General features: G+C 37.7%; 1 protein-coding gene across 1 annotated transcript; it reads right to left on the bottom strand.

Moving 5' to 3' along the window:
* Positions 1 to 4,169: 4,169 nt before the first annotated feature.
* Positions 4,170 to 11,139, bottom strand: LOC110456303 (agrin-like). Its single transcript, XM_021506953.1, has 4 exons — positions 11,032 to 11,139; positions 7,216 to 7,420; positions 5,092 to 5,439; positions 4,170 to 4,361 (listed from the first exon to the last, which is right to left on the bottom strand). Exons 1-4 carry the CDS (start codon positions 11,066 to 11,068, stop codon positions 4,292 to 4,294), a joined length of 660 nt encoding a protein of 219 aa, XP_021362628.1. The 5' UTR covers positions 11,069 to 11,139; the 3' UTR covers positions 4,170 to 4,291.
* Between the last annotated feature and the right edge of the window lie 4,171 nt (positions 11,140 to 15,310).

The following is a 15,310-nucleotide window of genomic DNA, read 5'->3' as shown; positions in this document are numbered from 1 at the left end:
TCTAATTGCTGTGCATGTATCGAAATATAATTGAAATGAAAACAAGCCTTTTCACCATTTCGGACCATTTCTGTTGTCATGTTGTTTCAATGAAAAATGCAATGAAAGGTTCACAATCAGACAGAGGCAGTTTACTATCGTTCGGGTGTACGTTAGGGGCTGTTTGAATAGACTTTTCTACTCTCTCATCACCAGGTAAACCGACATGACCTACTATCCAGGTTAAGATCAGGTGACAAAGCATTAAGATCCTGTTAAAACGAAGGGCAATGTTCTTTATGAGAATATTTTATATCCGGTTTTGAATACTTTGTAGAACGGAAGAGTCAAAGTAAAAAAGAAAAATCTGATTCTATTTTTTTTTTTTTTTTTTTTAAATTATATGAAGCCTTGTGCCTAGGGAAACAGCGAAAACATATTATTAGTTCTATTCGTAACGCTCCATCAACACAAAAGAGTTCGTTAGGGCCAATACAAAGTAAGTAAAACGTGTCAAAGGAAACGACATTAAACAATTGAAAAGGTAAGACAAACGTCAACTCAAAAGGTAAAAGTGGCTGATGTATACATGTTTTGTATCTTTTAGATCAGATCAACAGTTTTATGGTAGGTTAGAATTGTAGAGATACTGACCGTCTTGAAAAGAGATTTGAAATCTGTTATATTAATTTAAGTTTTCGTTTGTTGTCTGGATGTCAATGCAATCGAATAACGAGTAGTTTACTGTAAATTGGTTCCTGACATTCTATGTATTCACTGAGGCCGCTCTTCGAGTTTCAATAGATAAGCTGGGTAATGTATGAAAGACCGATCCGGAGACGGGCAAGGAAACAAGTTTTCGCTATTGATGGCATGGGATACCATTCACTGATTGAAGGTTTTACAAAGTGTAATTTGTTGTCTACTCATTGATTCCATCTATTCTGCCGCTGCATTATCTGTATTCCCACATGTCCGGGGACCCACCATAAGGTAATGTGGCATTTGTAGGTAAAACTTAACAATTGTGTTAATATTTTACTTATTGAAATATTTTTAAAAGTTTGTTTTGTTGTTTCTAGCAATCCGCTCCTTTTTTTAAGACACAGTGAAACAGAACAGTTACATGTGCATCATATTACAAGAAGATAGAACTGATATACTATAATTGAAAATATAGCTATTATATAAAACCAATAGTCCCCTCGGCTAAAGACAGTCGAAGGTAGCAATTAAGCTGAGAGCATCGCGGACAAGTGCGCAAGATGCACTATCACATAAAGTGAGTCAATGAATATATGCCAGTTTGTATATACATTATATATACATAAGAATGAATCTATGCCAGTTTGTATATATATACATAATAATGAATCTATGCCAGTTTGTATATATATACATAATAATGAATCTATGCCAGTTTGTATATATATACATAATAATGAATCTATGCCAGTTTGTATATATATACATAATAATGAATCTATGCCAGTTTGTATATATATAGATAATAATGAATCTATGCCAGTTTGTATATATATACATAAGAATGAATCTATGCCAGTTTGTATATATATACATAAGAATGAATCTATGCCAGTTTGTATATATATACATGATAAGATCATTAGAGGACGTGTCTCCTTGTGTATTATGAACGGTTGCATGTGTGTATGTGTGCAGGAGGCAGGATATGTTGGTGTATATGCCTTTCGGCGATATCGCAAATCTGATGACGGCTTTATAGTGCCACCTCACTTAAATATCTATGACAGGTGGCAACACTATAATATTTTTATTCCCATTATATAGTGCCTTATCCTGAAAGCCTTACACAAAATACCCTCACACCTTAATGCTTTTTTGAGGTTATTTGTCCCTGTCGGCCTAAACTCATGTTTTTGCAGACAATTATGTTTGCTCTCTGCTTCTAAGTTAAATAGTTTTACATTTTTGACTCGTGTGACCTTTTCAAAGATTTTGACCCATGTGACCTCGAAATGACTCATTTGTTTTAGCCGACCTTTTCGCATTCTGTTCCAACATGCTTCTATGTAAAATGACTACAGGCCTGTTGATACATCAACAAGGTCGTTAAGCGATATTAACAAATTTGAACCATGGGACCTTGAATATTGAAAAAGAGGACACGACCCTTTGTGATATTAGGCTCAAAAGCAGGTTTCAATTTCTGTCAAGATCCGAGGTAGAAATTTCCTCAAATAAGCTGTCATGTCATACCTGCACAATGCAACCAGACATGGATGTTCAAAAAATAACTTGGTGCAAGAATATTGACCACGATTTGCTACAAAAGGAATCACCAAATTCTCGGTTTTGGTAATTTTCTGAAGTACCGACAACCCATTCTTCTACCTACGGTTTTGATGAGCTATGTTATAATAGCTGTAGAAATACTGAATAACATCGAGGATGTACTTTCATTTACTTTGTAAGAAATCTTGATTATCAAACGTATATTTCCGTCAGCGTTTTAAGCAATAATTGAAGAAGGCGCTGTAAGAATAATATAAAAATAATTGTCCTAAGATTGAACTCATGTTTTTATGAATTTTGCTTTCAACGAATAAACATGATTTCACGATATTTGAAATAGTGGTGAACTGCAATAACAAAACACCAAATCTCAGATATCCTGGACATGTTTACTTGTGACGGAGTGCAGTCACAGTTTGAGTAATATTCATCCTACCAGACACTTTAGAAAACGGAAACTTTAACACACTGTGTATCCTACTTAATATAGTACAAAATTAATACCTTGTTACCCAAAGTGTATAATTGACTTACACAATACTGCGGAAAAACGTCACGTTGTCACCCAATGTGTGTAATTGACTTACAAAATACTGCGGAAAAACGTCACGTTGTTACCCAAAGTGTGTAATTGACTTACAAAATACTGTGGAAAAACGTCACGTTGTTACCCAAAGTGTATAATTGACTTACAAAATACTGCGGAAAAACGTCACGTTGTCACCCAAAGTGTGTACTTGTCATACTAAATACAAAAGAGAACTGATACTTTGTCACTCTAAACTAATTCCTATTAGCATAACTACGTTCGTCGCTGCATGCCTATCAATTCTACACATGAGTATATAGTTGAAATGACCGCAGATTCCCTGAAAGTTATTAACCAAGGGCGGGGTCAAACTCCGAGTCTGGTACTGTAGGCAAAGTAAGGCAAACCTCAGAGACTGATACTGTAGGCAAAGTTAGGTCAAACTCCGAGTATGATCCTATAGGCAAAGCAAGGTAAAAATCAAATTATGATACTGTAAGTAAAGTAAGGCCAAAGTCTGACCCAGGAGGCAAAGTAGGGCGGAACCAAGAGTCTAACCCAGGAGGCAAGGTAGGGCCAAACTCGGAGTCTGATATTGGATGCAAAGTAGGGCAAAACTCAAAGTCTGATGCTGGAAGCAAAGTAAGGCAAAACTCAAAGTCTGATGCTGGAAGCAAAGTAAGGCCAAACTCAAAGTCTGATGCTGGAAGCAAAGTAAGGCCAAACTCAGAGTCGGTTACTGCAGGCAAAGTAAGGCCAAACTCAGAGTCTGATATTGGATGCAAAGTAGGGCAAAACTCAAAGTCTGATGCTGGAAGCAAAGTAAGGCCAAACTCAGAGTCTTATACTGGAGGCAATGAAGATCCAAACTCGGAGTCTGATCCTGTAGGCAACGTAAGGCCAAACTCAGAATCCTTTCCATTATTGTTGTAAAATGAAGAAAGTTTTAATATATTTATTATTGCCCAACCCTAAGCCACAGTCAAACCAACCTTGTAAAGCTCCTTTTAGTGTCGAAACTACTTTCCTATGGTATTTCTAAACATTTTCTTCAGGTTGGTAAGTAAGGATTATAAAAAGATTCTTCTAACACAACCAATATGTGTTTCTATGTGACGATTCGATGACTACGTGGTACGGTATATACTCTGTTACCTTCATCAGACGAAGTACTAGTGAAGCGTATGTACACGAAGGTGTAAAATGTGAAAGAGTTGCCAACAAAACGATGTCGATTCGGCTACGGTTTATGGGTATGTACACATTTATACCATACTTGTCATTAAAACGTCACAACTTGTTGGTTGTGTTACATGAATCTGTTCATAATACTTTCCTATGACGTTGACAGTTGTGATGAAACAAAATACACGAAAATATACTCTAGAAGGAAGGATACAATTTACTTTAATCACGTTTCTAGAAATGAAGACATAATAAACAAAATCAAAACAAATTGCCCAACTAGCTGATATAGTGCTCGAGTCGACCATGCTGTAGTGAGATCTAGGGACACATGGATATGGCTACTTCGGTGATAGATGGGTGATCACACGCGGCTTTAGACAGCTCACATCTGGTAAACATAGCAAAAATACGCATTATAAAACTTACGAGAGTAGACACAACTTACTGGTACGTTACACATTTATGCACTTTAATAAAAGAGTAGACAAAACGTACTGGTACGGTTACACATTTATACACTTTTGATTAGAGGGTAGTCCAAACTTAAATGTTATGTAACACATTTATTCACTTGTGATTAGAGGGTAGTCCAAACTTAATGGTTAGAGTACACATTTATATAATTTTGATTAGAGGGTAGTCCAAACTTAGATGTTAGGTAACACATTTATTCACTTGTGAATAGAGGGTAGTCCAAACTTAATGGTTAGAGTACACATTTATATACTTTTGATTAGAGGGTAGTCCAAACTTAATGGTTAGAGTACACATTTGACACTTGTGATTATAGGGTAGTCCAAACGTACTCGTACGGTTACACATTTATATACTTTTGATTATAGGGTAGTCCAAACTTAAATGTTAGGTAACACATTTATTCACTTGTGATTAGAGGGTAGTCCAAACTTAATGGTTAGGTAACACATTTGACACTTGTGATTAGAGGGTAGACAAACTTACTGGTTAGGTTACTTATTTATTCACTTTTGATTAGAGGGTAGACCAAACGTACTTGTACGGTCACACATTTATACACTTTTGATTAGAAGAGGGTAGTCCAAACTTACTGATAAGGTTACACATTTAACACTCTTGATTAGAGGATAGTGTTAACTTACCTGTTAGGGTACAGATGTCCGTCGGAGCCACAAACGAACGCGATTGCCAGGTCACAATTGATGGAGTCCTTGTTCTGGCAGAATACGGACTGGATGACCTGCGAGGAGGACTTCACTGTTGTCAACTGCATGGTAAATTTAGTTGTCATAGCTGTTGTGCTGACAGCAGGCATCATGGTACTTCCAGCAGCGGGCATCATGGTACTTCCGGCAGCGGGCAACATAGTAGTGCTGGCAGCGGGCATCATGGTACTTCCGGCAGTGGGCATGGCAGTCGTAACTACACACGGACCATGTCCACTTACGCTCAGATGTGCGAACATACACGAAGCATGTACGAAGTAGCAGCTGTAAATAAAACGCGTGAAGGGAATTACATGAATTCATAATGCCACTTAACTAATTATATCATTGCAAGACTGTAGCATATTTGAACGACATTGCACTCTAGGTCGGCATCCGATTTGCGCTATCATAAGGCACATACACCAGTCTACCTTATCTGGTGTACACGCACATATAACACATCAGGTCACGCACGTTGCTGTTTATAGGACGTTAAACGCTATAAACCAAAGCTATTTCTCATTTATTTAATTCTTCAAACAATGGTTTCTAGAGAGAATTAGGCACTACCCCACACACAATCAAATTATCTTCATTAGATCAGTGTAAGATTGATCTTTTCTTTTAAACCGTTGTGATTAACATTGTGTCGTGCTAATCGTGCAACATACAGGGTTATCGAAATAACCGGTAAACTCGTTGTCAGTATAACGTGGCCAGGCGGAATGCTGTGCTAGGTGCCTTCAGCATAATGTTATAATACCTTCCGACTCATGCTAAGTTTGAAGGCACCCAGCACAGCATTGTAACACCCCTGCAAGTCGGGGATCGAGCTAAGATTACGTCTGCTTGTTACCCACTGCATATATAGTAGGAGGCGACCAATGTGTGAACCCCCTGCAGAATTGGGTATTTGCTTCTGTGCCCTCTATACATACAGGGTTATCGAAATAACCGGTAAACTCGTTGTCAGTATAACGTGGCCAGGCGGAATGCTGTGCTAGGTGCCTTCAGCATAATGTTATGATACCTTCCGACTCATGCTAAGTTTGAAGGCACCCAGCACAGCATTGTAACACCCCTGCAAGTCGGGGATCGAGCAAAGATTACGTCTGCTTGTTACCCACTGCATGTATAGTAGGAGGCGACCAATGTGTGAAAACCCTGCAGAATTGGGTATTTGCTTCTGTGCCCTCTACTTGGGAACGCAAAAGCTTCCAAAATAAATCTGCTGCATCAATTGCAATATTTGGGATGTTTCTATTTCTCTCTTTCTAACTACCTTTAGTTTTCTTAAGCCTTGCTTGGCAATACCCCACTTTTGGCTTTAATGTTGAACGTTCGCCAAGGTGATGGGCTCTGTCCCAAGACCGGGACATACCAAAGTCGTCCTTAAAAACGGTAGTTGTTATTCCCTGCTTAACGATTAGCATTAAGGGTAATGGCAACAGCTGGTTCGTCCGTTGTCAGTATAATGTGACCGGGCGGAATGCTGCGCTGGGTGCCTTCAGTGAGAAAGTCGGCATCAGATCCGCGCTATCACACACATGCAAGCTTACGTCCTTAAATTACCTTATAGCTGTTAATAGTACGTTAAACAAAATAAAACCATACCAAGCACTCTTAAGTCAGCAGTACATACACACATTCACGCTTACATCACACTCAAAGAGGCACATCATTATATGACATGAGCTGTTAATAGAGCGCTTAACCAAATGAAACCAAACCAAATTCGGCATCAGATCACAAAAGGAGGCAGATACACAAATATTTCACAAATGGAAGCACGACATTGTTGGCCTCATTTGTTGATAGGGCGATAAACGCACCGAACTAGATAAACCAAACTGCATACCCTGACCGCTGCAGTATAATTAGTTGAATAATTCACCGGTGTAATTGTTTCTAATCGCTGTATCTATGTCGGTCGGTCCGTTCCAGACCCTGCATTATTAAGTTTGGAACTACATGTACATTGTACATGATGACAGGTTTATCTTATTTAGTATATATCTGACATCATTACCTTGTACGATTGTCTTAGATTGATCTTACTGATTTGCATATGTCCTCCCGTCGGAGCCACATAGCTGTTCGTCCGGATGAGCTAGGTGATTTCTACAGTCTAGCATGAGGAGGTCGATACACAGGTGGCTCCCGAAGTGTGACGTCAGGTGATCCAGCTCCCCCTGGACCTCCCCTGGACTGGCCGTTTGATATTCCTGACCATGGTGATGATTCGCCCCCGCGACAAAGGCCACTGGGAAAATAAACGGAGGATATCGCATTAGTGAGTTATACTTGTAGAAAAAAAGATACGAAAGAGGTACATGTAGCAGGTTTGCACGAACAGCAACAAACCGGAGACAAACTACATTTTCAGTTAACCTGGTCAAGGTTACACAAGTTTACAGGAGATCATACTCCGCACTTAATTTTCGTTTCCCAAGGTTTAGGTCCCCGAACCCCTTCCAAATGGGGTTATTTGTGGGCAGCCTTGTTTCCTCCAACACCAAGACCTAGGCGCGCTCTGGACCCTACCTGTGGTGATTGGGTCTGTTACTCATTTAGTCGAGATATGTCACCAGCTCCTTCAAGGTTGACTAATGATACAAAACACTACAAGCAAGAGGTAAGGCTGCATTGTTTAGATTTATGTAACTATATGACCGAATATCTATCTACACGAGTTACAACTTTCCGCGTTTTGGCGTATCACACTTGACAAAGTTACAATGTACTTCATTTTTTGTCGCTAACTTTTGCTTGTTTACACGATAAGTCAAGCAGTTCTTCAATTCTTACTAAACGACTTGGTTGTTTCATTACCTGAAAGCGTTGAATGAGTACCTAAATGGTGACATTTAAACGCTTTTCGGCAGAGATATGCCCCCTTTTTATAGCCAAATAAGAGCATTCCGTCGAAAATGCAAGATTTTTTAATTATTTGTTCAGACTCCTACCTAAAGCCAAGGTTCCAGTTTTAGTTATAGCAACATTGACCTTGAATTTGTGATTCGGAAAATCAAAAATGGTTTGGCCAAAAATAGCAAATGAATGTTAAGGTCACAGTCACTAAAAACACGGTGGCAGTAAACACATTTGTATCATATGTCACTTCCTGCTTCCAATATACCAATACACTTCCGAGGGTCTGACGGATGTATCATGCTTCCGCTCGTGGTGCTCTTGTTCGTTAATACTACGTCATAAATTAATTATAGAGCTTAACGAAGACAGCGACATCATATCTCTTTCTCAAATTAGATAACAGCACGTTTATTGCGTGTACATGACCTCTGACTCGATCAAAGTATTGCTTGAGATAAATAGGTCAGAAAATAGGTTTGTACGCCTATACTTGACCTAAATACAAGTCATTTGAAATTAAATCTTTTAATACCGATTAACTGTTAGTATATGTATGATATTATGTCATTTGAAGACAATTATTTTTCGTGATACGACCATAAATAGATAATTATATAAATCTGACTGAAATATAACCACATGCTTAAATGAAAAAGATATAAGCTCAAATACGAAATAGTAACTTTCTGGTGACTGAAGAATGTAATTGACCATGCCGCATGTTAATTGAGTGATAGGATGGTACACGTTTTTGATGTATTTAGTTGACATGGTAATTGGGTGATATGAGGGTACAACATTTTGATGTATTTAATTGACTATGCCACATGGTAGTTGGGTGATATGAGGGTACAACATTTTGATGTATTTAATTGACTTTGCCGCATGGTAGTTGGGCGATAAGGAGAGTACAACATTTTGATGTATTTAATTGACTATGCCGCATGGTAGTTGGGCGATAGGAGAGTACAACATTTTGATGTATTTAATTGACTATGCCACATGGTAGTTGGGTGATATGAGGGTACAACATTTTGATGTATTTAATTGACTATACTGCATGGTAGTTGGGCGATAGGAGGTTACAACATTTTGATGTATTTTATTGACTATACCGCATGGTAGTTTGGTGATTGGAGGGTACAACATTTTGATGTATTTTATTTACTATGTCGCATGTTAGTTGGGCGATAAGGAGGGTACACCATTTTGATGTATTTAATTGACTATGCCGCATGGTAGTTGGGCGATAAGGAGGATACAACATTTTGATGTATTTAATTGACTATGCCGCATGGTAGTTGGGCGATAGGAGGGTACAACATTTTGATGTATTTTATTGACCATGCCGCATGGTAGTTAGGCGATAAGGAGGGTACAACATTTTGATTTATTTAATTGACTATGCCGCATGGTAGTTGGGCGATAGGAGGGTACAACATTTTGATGTATTTTATTGACTATGCCGCTTAGTAGTTGGGCGATAGGAGGGTACAACATTTGTATGTATTTTATTGACTATGCCGCATGGTAGTTGGGCGATAAGGAGGGTACAATATTTTGATGTATTTTATTGACCATGCCGCATGGTAGTTAGGCGATAGGAGGGTACAATATTTTGATGTATCTTATTAACCATGCCGCATGGTAGTTAGGCGATAGGAGGGTACAACATTTTGATGTATTTTATTGACCATGCCGCATGGTAGTTAGGTGATAGGAGGGTACAACATTTTGATGTATTTTATTGACTATGCCGCATGGTAGTTAGGCGATAAGGAGGGTACAACATTTTGATGTATTTAATTGACCATGCCGCATGGCACTTGTGTGATAGAAGGGTACAACATTTTGATGTATTTTATTGACTATGCCGCATGGTAGTTGGGCGATAAGGAGGGTACAACATTTTGATGTATTTTATTGACTATACTGCATGGTAGTTGTGCGATAAGGAGGGTACAATATTTTGATGTATTTTATTGACTATGCCGCATGGTAGTTGGGTGATTGGAGGGTATCACGCTGACATGATCATTAAACATATCAACACATTGTATGATCCACTCACCCGAATACCCCACTGCACGTGTCTCTTCAGAAATTAACGTTACGCTCACACCAGTGATTTCACTGTAACAATTTGATAATAGATACGGTATGTCACAAAATGAATTACACTACATCAAACAGTCGTTTCGACCATTTCAGTCTCGTCGGTATGTTGTTGCCTCATTCACACGAATGCTGAACGGTGAATTAAACGTATTATAATAATGAACTCTCCAATCACCAAAGTTCTCTCAATTTAACATCATATTAACATGCCAGTAGATTCCCTTTACAGGAGTACCATTTTGTCCATTCAGTGTATTTGATCATAGCTTACGTCATATGAACCCGGTGAATGCGCCATCTTAATGCATCATATCTTCTGTAAATCCAGCAGTTCACTACTTTTTTTCTTTTCTCAAATAACTATTTTTTCGTCAAGACAGTTGGTATGACTGCGAAAAATGTTTAAAGATCGAAATGTCGTGTGTTTCCGGTAGAAACGGAGATCATGATCGGTGAAGAATATATTTAGCGTACACATATAGGAAGTTTATACAAAAATCACGTTTGCATCTTTCGTATCCTACTTTACATTTTTTGTACGTTATCTAACAAATGTTATTTTTGATGCGAGGAAGTAAGGTATTAAAAGTTAGATTTAAACACTTTAAAACATGACTGTCGATATATCAGGATAGGTCCGAACATTCCCCCTGTAACCAATTTTTGGGTCCATGAGGCCTACGCTTGTCTACCTATGGCTACTTTTGGCTAAATGTCGATTTTAGTTAATAAAAAACTTAGACGGGTGAGCTAAGTTCCGTCTTAGAAAAATAATCATGAAACTGAGAAAAAAGGGATAATAGATGAAACATAAAAATAAATATAAGTGATCGTGATATATTTTCGACATGTGAAATTGGCTGAACAATAAAACGATCTTACCAGAAACCGCAAGCAAAGCGATAGTAAGGTGGAACATCGTGATGTTTGTGATCACTATTGTCCGTGACAGGTATATAGCTCCTATCTATGTGTCGTGTTTACAATGACCCTCACCTTCCGACTACTGCGTGACAAGATAAAGAATGCCATTCTATTAGTGGGAGAGTGTTTTAGTAGTACACTGTTCGTCTACACACTGTTTGTCTACACACTGTTCATCTATACACTGTTCGTCTACACACTGTTCATCTATACACTGTTCGTCTACACACTGTTCGTCTACACACTGTTCATATATACACTGTTCGTCTACACACTGTTCATCTATACACTGTTGATTTATACACTGTTCATATATACACTGTTTATCTATACACTGTTCGTCTATACACTGTTCATCTATACACTGTTCGTCTACACACTGTTCATCTATACACTGTTCGTCTACACACTGTTCGTCTACACACTGTTCATCTATACACTGTTCGTCTACACACTGTTCGTCTACACACTGTTCATTTATACACTGTTCATCTATACACTGTTCATCTATACACTGTTCATTTATACACTGTTCATCTATACACTGTTCATCTATACACTGTTCCTCTATACACTGTTCATTTATACACATAATCCAGAGGTGTAATTATAAAAATATTGATTGATTGAAGAATTCAAAAGATGTTTTGATCAATCTTAAACATCCTTTCCTCTAAATTGTCTCTTTTCTCCGCAAATAACCTCATACCAAAATGGAAGCATGTTTTTCTTATCTTATTTTGGCAGCCATTTTTAAAGAAAGGCGAACGTAATATTAAGATATTGCTGTACACTAGTTCTAGCATTTTTTATGAAAAGTGTCAAAATTGAGTATGCTGCGGATGAAATCGTTAGATCGACTTGAGTTCCAGATTGACAACATTTTCGAGCAGACTAGGCCTGCCACTCACGTTAACCCTCTTCTGGCCGACTGTTTTTGTTCACATGTTGGGCTGAATTACCTGAAGACCTTATTAGGAAAAGTAACAAAAACCAAGACAATATTTTCTATAATTTTCCCTTGCAATATGCAATCCGGAAGTAACAGTCCTAACGGGAAACAATAACATTACCCTTGAACCACGGAAAAACATGTTTCAATACATACCCTGATATCTACAAATACAGTCTTCATGGTGATTGATTTCTGTTTTTTTTTTTTAATTTTATTTTTGTATTCTTTTATTAAAACGTTTCATTAAAAAATAATTACGAAATAACATTTCTCCTTTGACATATTCTCGTGAGAGTGAGATGCAGCTGTCTCATCTGTTGCTAGAGGAAATAAAAGAAACATGGCATAACGGTATCATAAACAAGAAAATGAAGCAAAGCTGCTGGACACTGAATCCTTTGATAGAAGTCACAACCAGCCACTTCATCATTTTGTCATATTGAAATTAATTTTATCGTTCAGAATATTTTGTTCACGCTCAATTTCCTCACATGTTGCATTATTGCCACTTAAAAATTATCCCAAAGTACGAAACTGCACTTTTTACTGCAAATATGAATGACAACGTTAGTTTCAATGTTTTGTAGTATTGCGTATTGATACAAACTCGTTAATATATTTGTCCTGTTAGCCTATTCTCTTGTACTAGATTTATACTGTAGATCTAAGGAGGAATACTACAATGTTTATCCATATGAGTGATATATGATATTCAGCGGGACAACCATAACATTTTCTATTCATTACATTTAAAAAAAATGTAACGCGTCACATATATTAGTGCGGGAATTTGTAGCGTTATATATTGACGAACAAATACTATAACTTGTGTTGCCGAGGCACATAACGACAAACACTTATTGGACATATTCCTTACATTTCACTGGTAAAATAGTATAAATACGAACAACGTAGGGGTTTATGATCATTTTTGTAGATCGTGTGCGGTCTCAATTTCCCAGAATTGTTCAGACGTGGGGAAGCACCGGAAGTGGACAAAGTGTGTACTGATAAAACCCAGCGACTTGTAATATTTCTATATGTTAAAGTTTTGATAGAAAAATAACATACATTATGTGCTAAACACATTCATCTCATAATATTTACATTATGTATGCTTGGACCCATTGACGAAAGTGACATTCATTTTTGCGTTAAACATGTGACCTTATCAATGCCTAACGATACACTACATATGCAAGTCCGCGCACGAGTGAATATATACGTCCGGGCAATAAATGAGTGCTTTCTGATTCGTTAGAAAAACACAAGTGTGTGGTCTTGCTTTTATCACATACCTTCCGTATTTGGTAGAGATCGATACAAAGATTTAATAAACTTTGACATTTTTTGCAAATACCGGGAACTTTTCAGTTCGCCATGACAAGGGGATTCCCATAAAAAAAGTAGTTCCGGCTAGTAGGTAAATCCAACATTCCGTATTGCACATGTGCAATACAGAACGTTGTATGTCATGGTATGAAAATTGCTTGTATTACTATAACAAGATTCAACAGGTATGTGATAAAAATGCTTCTCATCCGGGACGACCCATTTTTTTCCCGTGTCATTGTCGAATTCGAACTTCGTTACTTTGTCATTACGTCAGGTGTACTAAATCCACTCCAGCGCGCACGTTCAACTTCATTTTCCTCAGGATTCCTTTCAAATTCAGTGTTTCATGACTGCAATTTCAACTTCGGAGGCCAGTCGATGTAGCTGTGTGACCTAGCTGTTTGTACGAAATGTCGGGCCTGATGACGAAGCACACGGCGAACTTGGTTTACGTCCGCCGTGAAACAACCCTCGATGTAGTTCTTATGCTTTATATGAATTAGCATTAGCACCATAAGTATACATCGTCCTTCCGTGCTGATACTGTGATTCAAAATTCCACGCAGATGTCAGTCTTTAAACACTCTTTAAAGCTTATGTGTCACTGCTTTTCCTCGACAGTCAGAATTTACATTGTTTATCTTTTCCTCTTCTGAACTAGTTAATGTCAGCGATTAGCTCTTTTCAGGAAACCTTTTATTTACAACTCATTACTGCATTTCACAAACAACTACCCCTATCCTACGTCGTATGGTTTAACGTTAACATTCAATTTGAGGACCTTATATTAGGAAGGAGTGAAAATGAGCGTTCTACGTATCATGAAAACAATATTGGGATTGTATGAATCTAAATCACCAAGTAATACATAATCGATTTAATACCGTTAGTACTCCGGTTTCTATGACAATTTTACACGTGACTGTACAGATTGAGTTTACAAATGGTATTACATCGTTCCCTACGACTTCCGCCAGACGGCGCCTTTAATACGTAACCAAAGTACGTCGTTTTACACGACATATAGGTTAATAACAACAGCTTTACTACAGTAGATAGCTGGCAACGTTCTCCTGAACATGAGAAGAAATGACTAATATTAAGGGATTGGAATATTTATCCTGAATTCATGACGGTATGTCGGCGGTGTTACCAGCTCGCAACAATGACAAACGTGTAGGTCGGGGACAGAGAGAAAAACAATACCTGCTGTTACCAACTGTATGTCGTCAAGTGGCAACTAATGTGTGAACCCAGTGCAGAATGAGGTTTTAATTGTGTGCCTGATATTAGGGGACACACATAGCAATCAAAATACATATGCTGCCCTCATTGCAAACATCTAAATCCTTATGTTTTCTCCCTGTGATTTGAAAGCTTTTTTTTCATCTCCCAGTGCGTTGCTTGGCAACACAACACTTTTGGCCTCAGTGTTCAGAATTTGACCAAGTGGAGTAGCGTGCCAATATGTGAAAACAACCCAATATTCTGAAAAAAAAATGAAAACTATATTAAACCCATTCATTACTGTGTGTAAATTACGTATCATTCAATCCTACTCTAATGTGGACTATTCCCATTAATTATATCCACTAATTATCCAAAAAATATATTAAGATATTTTTTTCTTCACTTTTCACAAGTTGGGTTACATCTGCTAGTACAAATAATATCAATCTAAAATGTGAAAACATGAAAAATGTATTTAATCCAATAATTAATGTTAATTAAATACTTATCATTCAAACTAACTATAATATGGGCCATTAGTGCTCTGTCCATAGGCCGTGAAAAATAGCAGTTCTCATTCCCTGCTAAACGTTCAGCATGTAGAGTAACGCCATTTAGGGTAATAGCGATAACGGCATTTAGGGTTATAGCGATAACGCCATTTAGGGTTATAGCGATAACGCCATTTAGGGTAATAGCGATAACGCCATTTAGGGT

This window comes from Mizuhopecten yessoensis, unplaced genomic scaffold (genome assembly GCF_002113885.1).
Source record: "Mizuhopecten yessoensis strain PY_sf001 unplaced genomic scaffold, ASM211388v2 scaffold8649, whole genome shotgun sequence".
Classification (NCBI taxonomy): Eukaryota; Metazoa; Mollusca; class Bivalvia; order Pectinida; family Pectinidae; genus Mizuhopecten; species Mizuhopecten yessoensis.
Note: the sequence above shows the minus strand (reverse complement) of the source record. Positions and strands in the feature narration are given on the sequence as shown.

What these genes read in the sequence shown, in the direction of transcription:
- LOC110456303 (XM_021506953.1), bottom strand. Translation starts at nt 11,068, where the DNA reads ATGTTCCACCTTACTATCGCTTTGCTTGCGGTTTCTG. An exon ending in CGCTTTGCTTGCGGTTTCTG is followed by an intron (nt 7,421 to 11,031) that starts GTAAGATCGTTT and finishes TTATTTTCCCAG; the next exon opens with TGGCCTTTGTCGCGGGGGCG. An exon ending in GGGAGGACATATGCAAATCA is followed by an intron (nt 5,440 to 7,215) that starts GTAAGATCAATC and finishes TTTTATTTACAG; the next exon opens with CTGCTACTTCGTACATGCTT.